General features: G+C 40.2%; 1 protein-coding gene across 2 annotated transcripts in view; it reads right to left on the reverse strand.

Annotated features, from left to right (window-relative positions):
* Window positions 1–1,220: 1,220 nt before the first annotated feature.
* ska1 (spindle and kinetochore associated complex subunit 1) overlaps window positions 1,221–21,508 on the reverse strand; it is a 32,030-nt gene continuing 11,742 nt past the window's right edge. Inside the window, exons 5-8 of one of the 2 annotated variants that reach the window (XM_062972557.1) lie at window positions 18,355–18,492; window positions 8,821–8,990; window positions 6,822–6,991; window positions 1,221–2,526 (exon numbers count right to left, since the gene is read on the reverse strand). In XM_062972557.1, the coding sequence (XP_062828627.1) occupies window positions 6,843–6,991; window positions 8,821–8,990; window positions 18,355–18,492 (457 nt within the window). In that variant the 3' untranslated portion in view covers window positions 1,221–2,526; window positions 6,822–6,842. Of the gene's footprint in view, window positions 2,527–3,356; window positions 6,992–8,820; window positions 8,991–18,354; window positions 18,493–21,508 lie in introns of those variants that run through there. The other variant, XM_008120455.3, reaches the window with a different exon arrangement.

Below are 21,508 nucleotides of genomic sequence, written 5' to 3' on the forward strand. Positions count from 1 at the left end.
CTTCATACAGGAGAGGTTGTTTTCTGTTTGTAACTCACCAGTGTTTCTTTGCTTCCTCCCCATGGCATTTTTCTTCTTCTGAAATCATATCCATTGAGACAAGGCCAATCTTGTCATTAGGCAGTGAGGCATTTTATGTAGGAGATGCACCCCTACATCTCATCTTCATACAGTCACCAGAAGTCAACAGGTAACTTGAAGGCATATAGACATATGCATATTGGACAAAACCAATCTGATTTAATGAAAATTCATGTTTTGACTTGGAATGACAACTTCATTGGTGCCAACTGGACCTCTATAAGGTTCTCATTTTGTAACAGTAGTGCTATATCATTATTATTAGTAGTAGTAGTAGTATTTTATGTTTAAATACTTTTTCCCATGTCCTCCCAGTGTATTCCTCCTACCAGTGGGACATAGAGAACCCTTTCAATACACTTCTCTTTTTTGGCAGGCATATATAGAGAAGGTCATTCCTCCAGGTTACGATGTCCCCAACTGTTTAAGGCTTTGAATAATCTCACTAGCACCTTGCAATCTGTGCTCCATCACCCATTCTGGGCTGTGGCGCAGGCTGGAGAGCAGCTGCAATGAATCACTGCAATGAATCCCTCTGACCAGGAGGTCATGAGTTCGAGGCCCACTCAGAGCCTATGTTTGTCTTGTCTTTGTTCTATGTTAAAAGGCATTGAATGTTTGCCTATATGTGTAATGTGATCCGCCCTGAGTCCCCTTCGGGGTGAGAAGGGCGGAATATAAATGCTGTAAATAAATAAATTTTGAAGAAAAGCTCAACTATCAGCCCAAGTTGGCTTCCCTACATGGAATTGGGAAAGGAAGAAATGCTATCTTGTTCTTTGTTTAGACAACCAACCACCTGGGTTGGCATTGTATTAAAGAGGGCATGCCGGGTCTTTTGACAGGTAGCATTGGTTGTTGTCTCTCTGCTAGCTGTTCACTCACCATTCTCTTCCACAATGAAATAGACACATGCAACTACTTTACTGGTAAGGGGACATGTAATATGTTGACATGAAATATGGAGAACTGATGGTACAAAGAATGTAATGCAAACTACATCTTGATGCATGTGTAATCCACATTACATCAGATATATGATCAGTTCTTCAAAGTCAACCATCTTATCCTTCAACAAAACAACCAATTTCTTGAAATAGCATATTTCCAATATTTCACAGATGAAAATCAGAGTGTAGTTAAGATGCTAAACTTTATTAAACAAGGAAGAACAAGCAAGCAATGGGAGGCTGCTGCAGTTTGCGTTGGCCTATGGATACTGGGAAGGACAAGATTCCACCATTTCTCTCCCTTTACTGAGTTCAGTTATTTGCAGAATTCAGTTTGCTGCATTTAAAGCACGCTGGGAACAAAGGCAAAAAAAGAGCTGAAAAAAATGATGTGACTGAGTTAAAATCAGGACTGTTTCTGCCAAATCAGGACAATTGAAAGGTATGAAGTAGCCATCTCAAATCAAATATCAGAGAGATTTTTCATTGCTCAAGAACATTTCAAGCCAGGAGTTGTTCCTTCCCTAGCTGTTGGTATGGGGTCACATTGATCCAGCCCTTGTTGTGATATTTCTCCTGAGAGGCAAGGAGTACAGCTTGGTCCTCCGGCAGATGCAGAAGGTCAGAGTTGCTGCCTTTCATTTCTGCAATCCCCAGGGCACTGTCAAATGGAGAGAAAAATGTTCTTTCCAACAGAGAGGTAGAAGTTTCCTGTAATTGCTCCTTTATGTGCTGATGTAAGGCGTCAGGTTTGTTGCCCCTTTGCTTTGATGTTCTTTCCAGAAGGTAATAGGTTACAGAGTGGTCTTTCATATCTATCTTTAGATGTTCTTCTCAAAGTTTGGAAACGTCCTTCTCATTCATTCCCATTTAAACTTCATCTGATGTTGTTGACTAACTTCAAGTAGTTTCTGACTCATGGAAACCCTAAGGTGAACCTGTCATGCCCCCCCCCCCCCCACTTAGAAAAAAATTGTTCAGAGGGAATTGTCTTTGTCATTTCTCTGAGGCTGAAACAGCATGGCTTGTCCAAGTCACAAATTTGTGAATGAAGACAATGATAATTTTATAGAGAAACACATGATTAAGTTACCTAAATCCAATCCTTTCATTTGGTATCGAGGTAGACACACAACCTGTTAATAGCTGCTTTCTGAGTGTCAATTTTACCATCTCTTAATTAGTTTTGGAAACCTGGCAACATTACTGGTCATGCTAAATTTACCATAATTCTTCACAACCACAGGCACCAAGTTTGCTGGCTGGGGATGACGGTAGTGGTAATCCAATAGAAAGTTAGTTTACAACGAGTGACAGAGGTTCTTCGATAATTTAAAGTTTATTCTTTACTGCATAAGGAGGTGCTTGGGATTGAACCTTGAATCTTTATCATTTAAAGCATGTGCTCCATCACACTGAAGCCACTGAACTCTACAACGCAGCTGAACTCCATTATGTAATGATTTCCAAACCCCGGCAGAGGTATTTTGAACATCTGCATGAAAATTGAAGGCAAGTTTAATCCTTATATCACTTTAAACTTTACTGAGTATTTATCTCTATACTTGCAATGCAACGGAAGTTACCTGGGATAGTGATAGGTCAAAACAGAATTCTGATCAACTTGAATAACTCCATTGATGTACTTTAAGCCAATTTAGCATACTTAAAAGTAACCGATACCCCATTTAATATACCGTTTATATTCCCTAATCTTTTAAGAAGGGATTAAAGAGAAAAATGTAAGGAAAATGACCAACTGGCCAAATCCTGATCAACCAAGTTGACTTTGTCAAAAACAAAAAGCCAAAAAAGTAATACCATTAATCCACCTGGAATGTCAATGGGCTAAAGGGAAAAAAAATCTTAGACAGACATACTAAGGATAAGATGGAATTTAAATAGCTAAAGATAACATGTTCTTAAGCATGTGATTAAAAAATACCATGCCATTTAATGCTTTGGAACTGGGCACAATTTTGAGAACATTAACTATGTTGAAACTCCACTAAAATCTTTACACTTTGAAGCTTAGAGAAAGCCTGACAAATTTTAATAAAATTTAAGCAGCCATCATATGACCTGCCCATAAAGGAAGGATAAGCAGATTGTAAAGGCAAGTTTACTCCATTCAGTCCTGTTGATTGCTTGAACTAGAAACCCCACTATCTTCACCTTTGGATTTATAGTAGCAAGACAAGGATGAAATCAAATGTATAAAGCTGCTGCCTATCAAAGATATTGTGATTTCAGCTTCTGCAAGAACTACAGGTTCAGAGCCTGGTGTGTCAAACTTCCCAGAAGGCCAGATGAGATATAGACAGGTTGAAGACAAAATTAGAGCTTTATTCCCAATGGCCAGAGAAGATGTCAGTAGAGAAAGTACTCCAAAGAACTGGCACACTACAATTATCAATACAGATGATATATTACATTTTACAGCTCCTCAAGACTCCCATGCTACCTCCAGATTGGTTCAGTTTCCAGTTAGGATCCATTCCATGGTTGGTCCGGGATTCCCTCTGAAATCCTTGCTGATTGGTCCCCACCATGGCAAGAAATGTAAATAAACTTGTTATTGAATCATATTGAAGAGTATGTTGATTTATTGATTCTTCCTTAAGAGGGAATGTGGATGTGGTGTGACAATCGATAATGGGCTTAATGTTTTTGCTCCAGTATATACAATGGTGTTAGTCCAGATAAGCAATAGATGCTTTTGGGTGATGACCATCTCAATGGGTGTCATCAGATTGGATGACTTGGGGCATAGAAGAGGAAATGTTCCCAGATCATATTAGGTGAAACAGGAAAAGCACCCAGGGGACTGATGCAAACCCGGTGTGTCCCCCAATTCATTGTGGATTATAATGTAAGAGATTGTTTCTTGGAGTTTGTGGTGTGTTGGGCTGCATTCCAAGGTAATTCATGAAAAATTACTACAGAACAAGGGCAACACAGGCTCACTGTGTTTCAATGGAGCCACATTTCATAATTTGGGTTTCAATGTTTTGATAACAAGGAGACCTACTGCCTAATATGTATTGTCATTTTATACGGAATGTTAAAACGCCTCCCTGAATGAATGCATTTACAATCTAGAAAAGGATATGAAGACAACAGAGAGGGAAAATAGAGGTGAGATAAACTAGGAGTAAAATCTAATTACTTCTTCACATATTTATGTTGGGAGGAGAGAGGCAACATGGTGTGGTTTGAGTGCTGTACTACAATTCTGGAGACCAGGGTTTGAATCCTTGCACGGTCATAAAACCCATGGGGTGACTTTGAGGAAATCATACTCTCCTAACTTGAGAAGGCAATGAACAAAACATGCCAGGAAAACCCCATGATCATATAATCACAGGTTTGTGATACTATCATCACAGGTTGGAAACAACCAAAAGGCACACAACAAAGATGGAGAGGGCAACTTTACCACGCTCCCCTTGAGAGCTGCATGTCAAGAACATTTGCAGCTAAAACTACCCTTTCCATCCTGTATGTCTGTGCCACAAGAGACGAGAAAAGACATTATGTATAGGACAGGGAGTTCTTGTTCTTAGCTTCTGAAAAAAGGCATGAGTTGATCTCGCAGGTCTATTGAGGCAGTCCCTCTCTGAAATGCTAATAGGTAATTCAGGACTTGTTTTTCCCATCCCAGGTGAGGTCTTCATCATGGAGCTGCTTTTAGCCATTGCTGCTGAATAAGGATGGGAATCTTGTGACCATCCAAAAGTTGGGTTATAAATTCCTGGAGCTCTAGCCAGCAAAGTCAATCAGAAGAGATGCTGGAAGGTTGTCCAATAACATTGGGTGGGCTTCATGATATCCACCTCTACTGTAGAAACTTAAAAGGTGAAACAATGAATGTGAAGATATGCCTGTATGACTTTGTAAAATTGTAAACTGCCTTAATGTCTTAAAAGAAAATGAACTATGAGGAAGACAGTTAAGCCCTTTCATATTACAAGAACTTTTCCTGTAAAGCCTTTGCTGCAGGGAAGGGAAATCATACAGCTTCCTGAAATGAAGGATAGGCTGGTGCATGCAAACAGTCGGCCCTTGAAGTTTCAAATGACCGTCATGTAGTGGACTTTTAACATGTTGTATCATAGAAGAAAATAGGCTAGAACTTATTTGCCTTTTCATGTGACATTTTCTTGCTGCACAAAATATAATTCAGATTTTCTTTAGTCCTTCAACGGTTATTCTTCCTTCTTTCCTTATCTATAAATGCAATCTTCTGAATAATTTATTCTTTAGCAATTTAAAGTGGCAGACCGGCAATTATTTTCTCCAAATCTGCCAGGGGATTATCAACTCCAGCACTTACTCTTCCATTTATCTGAGAAGGTTCAATGTGCCAACAGGTCGCATTTGGGAATTAAAATACAAAAAAAGGTAAAACTTCAGTCTCTATAATTTCTCAATCTCTATCTTAGTCACTTTGATACAGCAGTTTTGTGACCCTGCTCCTTCATCCTTCTCTGGAAGGGACAAGAAGCACACATCAGAACCCAGTTTGGGCCGATATACTGTAATTTGCCAATGGATCCCCATTTGTGCAGTAAGTGATGAGAACTAATAATAATAATAATAATATTTCTACCACGCCACCATCTCCCTGAAGGGACTTGGGGCGGCCAACAAAATACAGCAAAATGTATAGATAATACATAATCTGAAACAATGACAATCACAGAATTACAACCACACATACATAAGTACAATATAAAACATTAAAATTCATAAAATGCAGTCATAGCTACGGAAAAAAACAAGTTGTTTCAATTGACATAGCCAATGCCGACGTGATGCTCACAGTAAGTCCTTGGACTAATCCTTAAAAACCTATGTAAGATCAAAGGTTTGCTTAAAAAGCCATGTTTTTAAGCTGGAACGGAAGGCTTTTTAAGCTGGAACAGAACAGAACGGAACTAGGGCGCAGTGTCAACGGCTTCAAAGTAGAATGGCATTTTGCTGGTGTTGTTTGTCTTTAGGTCATTTTCTACTTATAATGATCTTCAGGTGGATCTATCATAGGGTTTTCTGGGGCTGAGGATATATACCTAGCGCCCAAGGCCGCTCGGTGAGTTTCTTTGGCAAGCGGGGAATTAAACCAAGGTCTCCAGCATCTTAACCTTTCCACTTACCAAGAATTCATAGGTTTTGAGCCTTCTGAGAAGTGTTACAATCATTAGTCCCAGACTGACCCTGCATGAGTTAAATATTTTTTCCTTTGCAAGCCATTTCAGAAGGTAACAGATGGATCCTTGTCTGGTGCTTCTATAAACAGATACCCATACTGTAAGCACGCACAAAGATTTTGTGTTCAATGACACACAGAAGGGGTTCCTTTGCAACATTTGGAATGCCGCAATTGAGAACTCACAATTAGAACCCATCCGAAAGAGAACGGAAGGTCACAAGAACTTACCTGCTGCTTAGATTATTTTCTTGGCATGCCAGTCATGCTAGTTCTAATTTGGCAGAAAAAAGCTCCTAAGCTCAACAGAAAGCAATGCAAGGCAGAGGAAAACACTCACACCCGGGTCAAAAGGTTGCACATCTTTGCTAAAATGGAAAATCATCATGGTTTTATAAATAATGTAGTATAATAATAGAAATGAAAGTTGCCTTCTGCAACAATAAAGACTGGTGATAGGAAAAAAGGGATGGAAAGAAATGCAAAAGCACAGATGCTAAAGTTTCAGTCCAATCATTCAAAATCAGAATGTGGTCACTTAGGAGATTCTGTTCTTTGCACAGAATTGGGTGACAACCCACCACAAAAGTCTTGGAAACTCCTCAACAGATGGCATAACGAACAAGGCGCGAGCCACGGATTTCCCTCAATCTCTGGCAGTGTCGCAAGATGGTGAGAATACTGTGGAAGCGTTTGTCTGCCTTCAGTTGCGTGAACTCTTCAATGTCAGCCTCCACTATAAAGAATTCACCTGGAAACACACAATTTTTAAACGTTATTTGAATCTCACATTTCATCCAAAGAGCTCATGGCTGAATACAGTGTTGCAGACACTTAAGCCCTCCTTCTTTACTTTATCCTCACAACACTAATTTAAGATATGTGAAACTATCCTATTTTCTACGGTGGTGGGATTTTGTGTCCTTGGAGGTAAAAGGCTATGCTTCTGGTAGGGTCTATCACGTCAGACATGCTTTGGTGGGAAAGTTAGACTACACGTGCCAAATAACTACTGGCAGCAACAGTAGTGCAAAATGACATCAGTGGAGCATATCTGTGCCGACCACTTAGGCTGGTTCCGAACTGGAATAGCAGAAACCAATTTCATGGTGAGGATAATTAGACTTTTTTTTATCGTGTCAGAAGCGACTTGAGAACATACTGCAAGTTTTTGCTGGTGTAAGAAAATTGGCTGACTACCGAGATGTAGCCCAGGGGATGCCCGGATTTGTTAACATTCTTCTGGGAGACTTCTCTCATGTCCCCGCAAGCTAGAGCTTACAGATGGGAGCTCACCCCATCTTGTGGAATCGAACTGGCAACTTTCAGGTCAGCAACCCAACTTTCTGGTCAGCAGTCCAGCTGGCACATGGGTTTAACTCATTGTGCTAATGCGGCTCCTCTGGATAATTAGACTGACTCCTATGGAACCAGTTTGAGGCCTGATGGTAACTACACAACCTCAAACTGGTTCCAGGATCCATGGCTTGAAAGCCAGGGAGGAATCCTTCTCATCGCCTGCTACCTGATCATTTAAAAAAACCGGACATATTGAGGATGGAAATTCATACATATGTTCTTTCACGTATCTTCTTTCCTATAGCACAGTGAACTTAATTTAACTCAGAAGGGATTATTTGTTGTGACTTAAAAGGAGGAGCCTCCGGTGGCTCAGCAGGTTAGACCAAAGGTCGGCAGCTCAAATCCGGGGAGCGGGGTGAGCTCCCTCTGTTAGTCCCAGCTTCTGCCAACCTAGCAGATAGAAAACATGCAAATGTGAGTAGATCAATAGGTACTGCTCCGACCGGAAAGTGACAGCGCTCCATGCAGTCATGCCAGCCACATGACCTTGGAGGCGCCTATGGACAATGACGGTTCTCCGTATTAGAAATGGAGATGAGCACCAACCCCCAGAGTTGGACATCACTAGACATAATGTCAGGAAAAAACCTTTACCTTTTTTAAAAAAAGTGCTGAGCAAAAACACCACTGCAGACAGATAGCCAAGAAAAAATGGAAGAGAACACAAGGTTACAGATTTACTTACTCCCTTACCTAACTGACACTCATGTGCAAGCATACATTATAATAATTCATGAGATTGAGGAAAATTAACTTTCCAATGGATTATCTCTATATATCCCCCAATTTTGTAATTTTTAATAGCATGCAAATTCAATAACAGCAGCATCACCTTGATTGTATAGTAGAGATGGTTTAGTCTACAAAGGCAGAGAAAAAAATACAGGCTGAGTGTCCAAATTTCTGATTATATCTCTTCACATGGAGAATATTATTATCAAGTACTTTCACATATGAAACAGAACACCACCATCATCACCAACACCTCATCTGTACTATACAGAAGATTAGTTTTCAACATACAGGTAACTCATTTACACCTTGAGGAGTATTTAAATACATCTGCAATCTGAAATGGTATTGTTCATATGCAAGCATCTCAGAACTGTTCCACCTAATCCCACTACAGGCATAAGAAGCACCCAACCTTGTGAACATATTTCAGTTGAAAAGACAACAGAGAAGAAGCTGATAAAAACACACACAAGAAAAAGTTACCTTTTGTATCTTTGGTTTCTTCGTCCAGGAATCGGGAATAAAGGTTCCTGGCAGCACTGGACATTTTTCTGAAAGGTTGGTTCATGATCTTATACTTGCTCACCACTGCCTTATTGATTTCCTGAATGACTGCATTCACTTGGTTATAGGTGATACGACCACGCATGTACCTAAAAGAAAACAGGAGGAAATCACAAACTTGCACAATGATACCAAAAACCTGCAACGCCACTATTTTCCACAGCAAAATACATAGCAAAAAAACTTCATCTATCTGAACACGATGTTCACACCAAGCATTTGCTGCAGAAAAAACCAAGCATGTATTGCCAGTGGCAGTAATGTGTAAAGTTGCAATACGGAATCTCTGTAGAAAATCAGTCTGTTTCTATGTGTGTAAGTGAAAATGAATAAGAAAGCTAACAAGAAGAAAAACCAACACATCTGAAATGTGGTGCTGGAGGAAAGTTCTATAGATAGTTATCACGGACTGCAAAAAAAGACAAATGTCCCCCCATGCAGTTTGAAAACAGCTGAGCTTTGAGTAGAAAAATTAGGCACTGCTTAAGCGGGGAGGTATTTTACGATACCATAAAAATGCCAGCGATCAAAGAACAAGGAGGGAAAATTCTGTGAGATCAAAGAGGTCACATTGTCATAGCGGATGGAGCAGAAAGCAACTGCCTATGGCTGGAATTGAGCATAACCTCCAGGTGCTGAAGTTGGAAATGCCGAAATATCTGTCTGTCTGTCTGTCTGTCTTGTATGTCTAAAAAATGGCATTGAATGTTTGCAGTGTATGTGTGCATTATGATCCGCCTCGAGTCCCCTTCGGGGTGAGAAGGGTAGAATATAAATACTGTAAATAAATAATGTTCAGTTCAGTCCTGAACTTTTCACTTGAAGGCAAGATCACTAAACTGAGGTTGTCCTGATTTGGGCATATCACAAGACATCATGGCTTACTGGAAAATATGATAATGCTCGGCAAAGTGGGGGGGGGGGGGGGGGAGGAAGACCATATTACAAGCGGGTTGATTTCATAAAGAAAGCCATGGCCCTGGGTTTAAAGGATCTGCGAAGGTCCTCCCATTCTTAGGGTTGCCGTAACTGGATCAACGTGACAGCAAATGATAAGAAGAAAGCTCAACCAGCATCTTAAAAAATGGCAGATGGAACAGTCAGCTAAGATAACGCAACAACGTTTGGTCTGCACCAATATTATCTACTGAATATTACAGGTGCTTTGTTCACATATTTCTATACCATTAACCCCATGGATTTTCACATCTCAGTTTAGCACTGGATCTGTAAACATTTTTGCACTTCTAAAATCACAAGGAGTTGGCAGCTCCTTTCATATACTCCTCAGCAATAAGGATGGGGGTGCCCTTAAGGAGTGTGATGACTCATGGGCCATGTAGTCCCGTTCCTAGCGCTGTTGTGACAGATGAAGAGGAAAACTTAGGTTTCCCACCGTTTCAGCCAGAATTGGAGCTTTCACAGCCAGAGATGGAGCCCCTGCACCTGCAGGAGATTTGCCTCCCAGTAGTTTCCCAAACAAGCCCTGAGCCAAAATCTCCCCCTTTTTCTCGCCGTGATTATTGTCAACAACAGAGAGGAGCTCAACAGGCTAATCGCAGAAGCCTGAGAATCGCGGCCAAACAAATGGTTGATTAAACCTGCTTCCCATGGGAATCTTTAGGGAGTCATGCATCTGGACTCAGAGAATGGCTTTCGGTTCTGGTTCCCCAGAGAATTGTTCTCTGGCGGGAAAACGAGACCCTACTTAGGTGTTTTGCCCTCGTAGGAATCTTGCGGAGTCAATTCGTCAGCTTCGGGAGTAGGTTGTGTGTGGACTACGCTACTCCCGCATCCAAGTCCTTTGCTCTCGTTTCCAACCCTGCCTTGCTTCACGGACCTTGCCTTGCTTCTCGGACCTCGCCACGTAATTTCCACGGATCCTGTTTTTGCTCCTTGTTCTTTGTTGCCTTGAATTAAGCCTTGTATCCAAGAATCAAGTTATTTCCTTGCCTTGCCTAAGTTTCATGGACTAAAGGACCTTGTCTTCTCCCCTCACTTTGCTTGGCAAAGTGAGTGTTTCGGTTATCGGATTACAACTTTGGACCTTAATATTTCATATTGGACATTGTTTCTCTGGACTAATTTTGACCTTTCCTGAAAGGTCTACTTCTGAACTATTTCCTACACTTGCTTTTATTAACTTTATATATTTCCTCAATAAAGATATTAGATAGATTCTGGCCTCTGTGTATGGTTATTGGTGCTCTGCAGCCTGGGTCGTGACAAGGAGGCTGAAGAAGGAGCCACACTGAAATCTAGATTTTGTGCCATTGACCTGTGTGATGTACATTTTTAAACATTCATGCTTTATACATTTGCCCATTTGTTTCCTTTTGAAGTTTCTTTCCACAAGAGACATTGATGACAGCTGGTGGGTAACATTGGAGGGTTTCAGATTTGGGGACGGGGGGGGGGGGGGGCGCAAAACATCTGGTGTGTGCTGTGTAGTCTTTAAAAGAAGCATTTCAGCGCCACAGAGGCTTCTGGCCATAAAACTTTATTTCTTTCCCGTTTTCCTCCCAAAAAGGTTCAAAATGGGAGGGAGGATTAATCAGTATACAGAAGGTTCACATGCATTTTCTAGATCATGGTTTTCCTTTTCCAGCATTACAATTTGTCACTGTAGTTGCACACAAAGCAGAAAAATCCCAGTTTATAGAACCAAAGCTCAGTTATGGTCTCCTTTGGCAAGAATCTAAGAAAAAGCGGTACTTTGTCCTACATAGAATTTTTAAAAATTACTCTTTTGAACTACAGTTCCCATAATTTTCCAGCCATCATTGTAACCCAAACTGGATGAGGAATGTTGGGAATTAGAAGTTCATTTTTTAAAGCTTCCAAACGTTGAACCTAGAGCATGAAACACATCCACTGTGGAGCAGGCTTTCACAGTGGGCTTCCTAGAATAAAATCTAATGTAAAATCAATTAGATTACAATGGATCTACTGATTATTTCCTCCCACAGCAGTCCCAATCATACTGCCTTAATATAAGTCTAGATGACATGCTGAAACATGTCCAGAAAAAAGCAACCAAGATGATCAAAAAGATCTAGAAACCCAGTCTTATGAGGAACGACTGAGGGAGCTGGATATGTTTACGTCTGAGAATAGTTATCATTAAATATCTGGAGGGAGGGCATGTATCAGAGGAAGTAAACTTGTTTTTGGCTGCTCTAAAGATTAGAATATGAACCAAAGGAGCCATCTTGCAAGAGTTTCCACTTAAATATTGGAAATAATATTTTTACTGTAATAGCTATTTGACTGTGGGATCGATAGTCTTAGAGCAGGCATGGGTAGACTTTGGCCTTCCAGGTGTTTTGGACTTCAACTCCCACAATTCCTAATAGCTAGTAGGCTGTTAGGAATTATGGGAATTAAAGTCCAAAACACCTGGAGGGCCAAAGTTGGCCCATGCCAGTCTTAGAGAGCGATGGATTCTCCTTCTTTGGATGGACATCTTTCAGGAGTGCTTTAGCTGTACATTCCTACATTGCAGAAGGTTGGATAGATGGCCCCTGTGGTCCCTTCCAGCTCTAAGTTCATATGAAGTCTTCTGTCAGGCAATGAAAGACTCACCGACAGATGCCTTGAGAAATAGTCCACCAAACTCAGATGAAAAAGTATGCTCCAAGTACTGCTAAGGTATATGGAGAGTGATCAACGGCTTGAAACCCAAGACTGCTCAGTTTTAATAGATGTGAATACCTCTATCCACCCATACAGACGAGGAAAGATCAGAGGATTACGACTGGATATATGAGAACAAGAGAGACCAAGACATGCCTGTGGCAAAAGATAGGCATTAAAAACCCCACTTCAATAAAACTGAAAGAAGAGCGTGAAAGAAATGAAAAAGCAGGAACAAGGTTGAAAGAGAGATATTCTGTATATTGGTGGTATTCAGCTGCTGATGTCAGCTGGAAACAGGGAGATCTATACATTCTAAAGAGCATAAAAGCAGTATATGTATATTGAATAACTAAATCAAGGGTTTTTACAAGCCTGTTCACATAATAATGCTATCAAGGCCACTGTATCCAGAATGAAAAAAGCATAACATAGGGTTCGGTGCATTGCTTTATCCTCTTTGCCAAACAGAAAATTAAGCAATTATGCTGCTAAAATCAATTTTCTCTGCCTGAGCCATGGAAATCCCACATTAAAAATATCAGAACTCAACAAAATTGGTATGGGAGAAGCAATAGAGTAATCTCTTTTTCCAAAATCAGATCCAAGTCCTTTTGGGTGAGAAATGGAAGTTCTCTCAGTTGTCCTATAAATAAAAACACAGAATACTCTAGTTCAGTGGTTCGCTTCTTCAAATACAAAGGAACTTGCCCTGTGGCTGCATCACATCCCTTAGATAAAGTTGCCCGATTTTGGGGACTCCAACTCCCATTAGCCTCAGACAGTGGTCAAAAGGGATGAGATATGGAAGCGAACATCATATGGAGGGCACAGATTTCGCACCTGTGGCTCACAAGAATAAAGGAGTGCTTTCTAATGTAAGCACTGGTGTTTTTGATGGTCACCCTAATTCAAGTGTGGGCAACTTGTGGCCATCCAGACTGCAGAATCCATCATCCTTTACCACTGATTCAACAAGAACCCTACTGCACCTGGGCAGCAAATAGTGGTCTATTCCTTGCCTAGGTACTTACAGATGCATTTCCCTGCTGGGATGCTAGAAATATCCACACATTCAGCTCTTATGGCAAAGCCCTATGAACATTAATTGTGGCAGTAAATAATGTTTACAGGAGATGGTTATCCACATCTCATGCGAATCTCCAATAATATTTTAAGGGTCTCTAGAAGAGCCAAAAATATTTAAAAATAAAAGCTGACTTTAAACCAGCTAATTATTGGAGGTGTAATGCCCCTTCCCCACTCCGCAAGCCTTCCACACGCAACTGAAGACATGGTTGTTTCGATCATATTAGATGCCTTTAATAAATATGTGAAGACCCACAGATGTCACCAAGCACTTTACATTACTAGATTGACTATTGTTGTATTTTATTGAATTTAACAAAGGGATTTTATGAAGTGAGGTATTTATGTTGGCTTCTATTGTTTTATGTTATTGTTTCTGCAATTTTTGTATTTTGGATGTTGCACCTTTGAGTGCTTTGTAAGCTGCCCCGAGTCCTTCCGAGAGATGGTGGTGGGGTAGGGTATAAATAAAGTTGCTGTTGTTGTTATTATTAATAATAGTATTAATATTAATATTCTTTGGCCATTCTGTTTCAGAAATGCTCCATGATGCCTTCCTTTTTTGGTGGGAATTACACAAATAAATCTGGTGCATTTAGTGATGGACATGTTCTTTTAAATTATTCATCCACATGTTAAAACTTAACATATGCTCAATGGACATGGATCATTCATGCTGTCTTGGCTGATACTCCAGGTACATATCCCCATCTGTGATCCAGTGGATAGAAAGTCTAACACTTAAACCTTTGAAAGAGTAATAAACATAATTTACAAATGGATTTATATTAAGGTATTCAATGTGCTTTGACTGAAAATATGAATTCTTTGTTATCACCCTGTTTCTGTTTTGTTAGTTACATGCAACTTAGAGCCTAACAATGTAATTTTACCATGCATAATAAAAGATGCAAAGAAGTGTAATATATATATATATATATATATATATATATATATATATATATAAAAAAAAATAAAACAAAGAATGGTCAAACTCCAATCTACCTGATGTTACTCGACTTCACTACCCATCAGCATAGTCTGTGAAGAAGAATGCTGGGAGCTGAAATCTAACGAGGGCTAAACTATACTTTGCCAATCCTGATTTTAAAAAAAGGAAAGGTGGGGAGAAAAGGACACGAGCATCTTCTGAGATCAGGCCCAGGATTAATTCTGCCTCATTAATTGCTTCAGACCTGCAAGACAGATATTGCTCTAGCATTGACTCATTCCACAGAGGCCCCCAGAGCTTGACAATATTAACTTTTCATTAATTTTAGTATTAATGCGACAATGGTGCAGAATAAATTATGACCCAGTCTGTGAGAAGGGCTCATTTGGATTCGAGAACTGAAGAGTTTTCATTAGATTGGAAAGCCACTGGACAGAAAGTCAACAGCATACAAGTATGTACGTGTGTGCATATGCGCTTTTAAAAGAAATACAATAAAGCCCTGCACTGGATATTCTTGTACGGCAATCTTGCATATTCCATCTGGACTGAAACTCCCATAATTCACAAGCTGCCGAAGTGGATGGGAATGGAAGTCCAACCATCTGGAGGTCTCCATGCTGGGGACAGGCTTTTTGGCTTAGAAGAGGCAAGAAGGAAAGTAATACAGTAGACTCTCGGTTATCTGGCACTCATTGGGAGTGGTATATAACCAGATTTTTTTTTTCGTGTCAGGAGCAACCGAAGTTGCTTCTGGAGTGAGAGAATTGGCCGTCTGCAAGGACGTTGCCCAGGGGACGCCCGGATGTTTTTGATGTTTTACCATCCTTGTGGGAGGCTTCTCTCATGTCCCCGCATGGAGCTGGAGCTGATAGAGGGAGCTCATCCGCACTCTCCCCAGGTGGGATTCGAACCTGGCAACTTTCAGGTCAGCAACTCAACCTTCAAGTCACTTAGTCCACTACGCCATCTGGGGGCTCCAGATAAATGTAACTTCTGCTTGCTTCTGAACAGGCATGGGCAAACTTAGGTCCTCCAGGTGTTTTGGACTTCAACTCTCACAATTCCTAACAGCCAGTAGGCTGTTAGGAATTGTGAGAGTTTGAAGTCCAAAACACCTGGAGGACCTAAGTTTGCCTATGCCTGTTTAAGAGTTAGTACTCAAAAAAGGTCTGACTAATACTATACCTCGTTCTACACCATACCATAAACTCTGGATTTACCTGACGTTAATATTTAAATACAGTAATTAAAAGCAAATAAAGACAAATAAAGAAAAAAAACTAACTTAATGTAACACAGTTTTCTGGGGAAAAAAACCTTTGTGAAATACTCACACTAACATTTATTTTAATTGTTATTGAAAGTATGACTTCTTTGATAATTTGCCAGCTGCTTTGAGCTCTGGTTAACTGGGAGTCTCCTGTATATAGATTTCAGGCTTTTCCATGTTTTAAAAAGTGTGTTTGATAAGAACAAAGAATGCTCCTCTTATATAGCTGGATAGTCTCTATCGGAGGCAGAGTGTGGACCTCAGGCTGCATGCAGCCCTTGATAACCTTAAGTGCCATCCATTAAGTCCTCAGAAAGTCCAAAACACTCGGACCCATACAAAAATTATTTTTCACACTTATTTTTGCACCCAAACCTACCCCAATTGATTAATAAGGCTGGGGTTACACTGCTAGAAATGACATTTTCAGACTACCGTCTTTGGGAATGGTTGTTCAACCAGTTAGGTATCAATCTCCATTGTGAAATTCCCAAGCTTATATTCAAGTCTAGGTCCCCATTCACACAATGAAATTATAAGGCTACAATCCACTTTAACTACCAAGACAACATCCCATGGACTCCTGGGACTCTGCAGTTTAGGAGGCGCTCTTAACATACTCAGCCAACACACTCTAGCGCATCACCAAACCACAAATTACCAACCCTAGGATTCAAAATGATTCATGTATAGCAGCTAAATGAAATAATGTATTTATACTAGACTTGTGTATTTGTATAAAATTATTTACCATTTCTGTTTGTTCCATTCATATGGCCCTGTTTCCGTTTCCGTCTGCTGCTTACGGAAATGGGCACCCATACAAATGGGCTTTTCCGTCCAAGGTTTGAAAAAACAAAACAAAAACAAAAACCAAAGATTTTTCGGGCCTTGGGCAGCAAAGCACCAGGCCCTGCGAGCCAAGCCTATGAGTCATTGAGCACTCGATGCTCATAGGCCCTGCCTGCAGAGGGTCTACAGTTGAGCGCTTGATGCTCGTAAGCTCAGCAGTCAGGCCTACGAGCATTGAGTGCCTGGCGCTTGGCTGTAGGCCCTGCAAGCTGGGGCCTACAGCCAAGCGTCGAAAATCAGCTGACCAAATGGCTACCGTTCCCTTCTGCCTTTTGTTTCCGTGGAGTTGTGCCGTTGTGTGCAATCCGAATGGATGGAACGATACAAAACCATAAAAGAAGCAAGTGAAACAGGATTTGGGTCCTACTCTAATGTATACCATTTCCTAACAATAACATCACTTGCGTTCATAATGATCAGAGATAAATAAGGAAAGTTGGTTTCTTTCTGTATTAACAGACACATCACCCCATAATATTCTTGAATATTTTTCTAAAAAAGTAAAAGGTGCAGTACCAAGATAAAATAAAGGAGAGAGGACAGCCTATTATCAGGAAGGCAGCAATGCAAGACATTCATGCACTAAATGGGTATAACTCGTCAACTCCTTGGCTGCAGCAAAACTCAAGTAAAAAAGAGTGGAGAATTTACTGATCAAAATGTAGCCCGTAACCTTCTTCCTCGTGCCTCATCCCTTTTCCCTTCAAGTGCTTTACTTATCTCCAATCATTAATTAGAAATCAGAGCTGGGATTTCCCTGGTTGGAGCTGATGAAAGAGCACTGTTCTTCAGCACGAATACAGGGAAACTCTACTGTTAGGTCCGATCAATAATCAGTGATAACATTTAAGGATGCAATATTTGAATTTCCTGCTCTTTCAAAGCTGTCACTCTGGGCTTACCCATGAAGGGAAATGCAGTCAATCTCCATTTTGCATGCTGAAAGCTGCTACAGCAGGACTCACTCCTGAGTCATTGAATCATAGAGTTATTAGAGAGCACAAGAGCCATCCATCCCAACCTCCTGCCATGAGAAACCTACAACTAAAGCAATCCTAACAGATGCAGATCCGATTTCCAAAAAAGGAGTTTCCACTACATTCCCATTCAGGATATTCCACTGTCAAACAGCTCTTCCTTCAAGAAATTATCCCTAATATTTACATGGAATATATTTCCTGGAGTTTTCATCCATTGCCCTGTGTTCTAGTTCCTGAAGCAGAAGAAAACAAGTTTGCCCCCTTGAATGTGATGTCTTCTCAAATATTTAAACATGGCTCTCATGCCCCTTTCTCAACCTTTTCCAGCTAAACATACCCAGTTCCATTAGGCGGCTCTGATAGGGCTTGACTTCCAGACCTTTGATCATTTTGTTTATCCTTCTCTGGACATGTTCCAGCTTGTCAACATTTTTCCTGAACCGTGGAGACATGGAAAGACCTGAGCTCTTTCTTTTCTTATCCATTGACTTTGCTTTGGCCTTACCCACTTTCAATGTGCCTCCATCCCTTCATCTTCAGGCTCATTGGGACACAACTCCCAAGCCCGGCAATTGACGAGAATTTCATCCCTAGCTTCACAAAGTCCCCCAGTCTGTATAGCAGCACTGAAACAAGACATAGCAATCCTCTCAGGAAAAATTCTTACTTACGCAGGAATGCTTTCAAACTCTTCTGCCATGATGAAAGCTACTTCCTTGATGCTCCTGGTCTTCTTTGATGGCTTCTTTGCATCGGCGACATCACTTTCTTTGCGTGGCTCTTCATTCTTCGCCACGAAGCCCATTTCACTGCAATGCAAGCAGAAAGAGTGGACCTGGAAAACTTTTCCACAAGTAACTATAAGTGCACTTCTCAAGTATACTCCAGTTAAGGTAAATTATGGCCCATCTGTTCTGAGGATAATACCACTACAGCAAACACATGGTTGCTTTTTCCACCTAATTTTCTACAGAACTTTTCAAGGAAGAACATAAACTAATATGTCATTGGCTGAAGAAAGCATTTCAAGTAATATAGGACCATGAAACTGAAACAGAATTAGTGCTAACCCAGTTAAGATACTGCAGGACAACATTCAATATCATGGGATCAGTCTTCAACCCTATAGTTCCATACTCACAGGGGATGAATTCACAGATGGACTGTGGTCACCTGAAACTGTGGATATGCCCAAAGGCCATTCAGTTACCTGATTTCTTATGCCAGCATATCAAGAGTTGTTCTGTAGGATCTAGAGAGATTTCCACTCTAAGTATTTGCTATGTCTTTCAGTAAGACTCAGTGGTAACATATAGGGCAAGCATACCATAGGTTCACACTGGAAGACATAACAAAATTGTAAGGAGACCACTTCACCCCCCAACTGAGTGTAAATGAAACCATATATAGGGCCTCTCCAGTCACATGAGTCTTACTGAATTTCCAATATATTCATATAAGCCTGATAAAGTAACTCAATCACTCCAAAAATGGCCCGGGAAAGGGATGTGAACAACTGAGTATAAAATCTGAGACCAACAAGGGAACAAGATCCTATTGAAATCTGTATCTGCTAAACTTAGAATATAGAATAAAATCCGTTTTGATGGGCTAAACTGTTAAGACATCTCATAAAGAGTTTTCAAGAAATTTGGAAGCCATTTAAAAATCATTTTCTATTGTCTTGTGGGGGGAGAGATAACATTTCAGGGAAAATGGAAACACGTATAATTAGTAGTATCCTTTGCAAGCAATTTTAGGAGAATAAAATGCATGAAAGTAACTCTAAGTGGATAAAATGCATACATAATTGATTTGGTATTATTTAGTAATCCATTCCTCCAGAAAAAAGGGTTTGGGGGAGAAATGGGAATGAGAAATTGTTCCCCTCAATTTATTTCTGGCCATCACCCCTTTATCCCGCTTCATTGGCAATAACAGAACCTTTGCAGAAACACCTGATGAGGTTCCTCTATACAGCTGCTAGATAGGAAATTGCTCTAAATTGAAATGATGATCAGGAATTATCTATTCTACCATAAAAGAACAGATTATGGTCTCTAGCGCTGAGGGAGAAAGAAGTACATGTAAGAATCGTAAGGCATAATCATAATCACGGTGACAGCTTTTTTGTAACATGAGCTGGAATCCTGTAAGTACACTGCGTTAGTGCTTTCATTTCCTCTGGGATTGCACAGCAGTAGCAAACAAAGGCAGAAGGAAAATACACCAGTTTATTTCTCCAGTGCCTGACATCTTTCACAGCCTTTACACCCATAGGCTTCTTCCATTTTCCGCCAGTGATGCACCAATTGGATGGTATCCATTTGTTCAGGAGTTGGCCTGCTATAGTCTAGTGCAAAAGTTCCTAAACTGTTCTGCGGAAACCTAAGGTACCGCAAAAGTATTGCAGGGATTCCACAAAAAAGGACAGAGTATGAAGGTCATATTGAAATTCAGTGTACCTCTGCTTTAAAAACAAAATTTGAATGTGTGCCACTGAAATGACTATTGGGTAGGACTGGCAGACGTATAGCTGTCAGTAGCCGAAAAGGCTATTGAGCTCTGCTCCCCTTCATGTCCACCTATCCATCTGAACCAGGGTTTTTAAGCTTATGCTTACACCAAAAACAAATTTAGGAGGAAGTTGGATGCTGCCCTATTTCAAAACTGTTTTGAGCACAAAAATGAAACAATTTCATTCACTTTAGTTGTGAAACCAATATTTTCCTGTACCAAAACCAAGGTTTGTTGTTATATTCCAAACCTGCTATGCTATACATAACATCCAGGCAATAGGAGCGGATGCAAGAAGGACAAACTTTGTGAGTTCATAGTGCTTAGGGACAGAGATAGGATTTTTTTTTGGAGCGGGGTAGGATTTCTTCTGAAGGATTTCATGGCCAAAAAATATTTGGAACTGCTGCTACAATGCTTTGAGTGTTGGACTATGAGTCCAGAAACCAGCATTCAAATTCTCAGTCAGTTGCAGAAACACAATGGGTGACATAGGCAAGCCACACCCTCTCAGCTTCATATGAAAGCAAAGACAAACACCCTATGAACAAATCTTGCCAAGAAAGCCCCATGATATTCACTTTATGATTGCCATAAGTCAGAAACAACTCCAAGGCACACAGCAATCATTTAGTCATGAATTAATCAATTTTTAGTTATCCAGTCCACCACCTTCACAGATAAAGCTGGTGGGAACACAAGATAGGGCCTCTTTTGTGGGTACCTCTGGCTTATGGGTACCTCTAGAATCTCTATGTAGGCTTGAATGGCCCCATCCTTGGTATCTTTGTCATTAAGCACAGACTTTTCTTTAAATTTTTACAATTGAAGAATATTAGCAAGAGGATATAGTTGCTGTATTATTTTATATAGCATTGTCCAACTTTTTAAAAAAGTAAGAATGTATGTTTTAATATAGTTAATAGCTTAATTCAGTTTTACTATTCATTTTTGGCATATTTTAATTGCAATTTATAAAAATGTGTTAATCTATGGCATAATCTGTTAATATGGCAACAAATGACTTCTCCATATAGTATGTGGCTTGTCATCTTTTCCCACAACTGATGTACACTTTTTTTATTCTCATTAGTATTCCGCTTGTTTGTGGAATTATATTATTGCAGTCGACTCATTTGATGAATTATTGTTCCATTTGATATTGTTTGAAAATTGTTTAAGATTTAAAGTACAGTAGAGTCTCACTTATCCAAGCTAAACGGGCCGGCAGAACCTTGGATAAGCGAATATCTTGGATAATAAGGAGGGATTAAAGAAAAGCCTATTAAACATCAAATTACATTATGA

Source organism: Anolis carolinensis, chromosome 2, assembly GCF_035594765.1.
Source record: "Anolis carolinensis isolate JA03-04 chromosome 2, rAnoCar3.1.pri, whole genome shotgun sequence".
In the NCBI taxonomy this organism is placed as follows: Eukaryota; Metazoa; Chordata; class Lepidosauria; order Squamata; family Dactyloidae; genus Anolis; species Anolis carolinensis.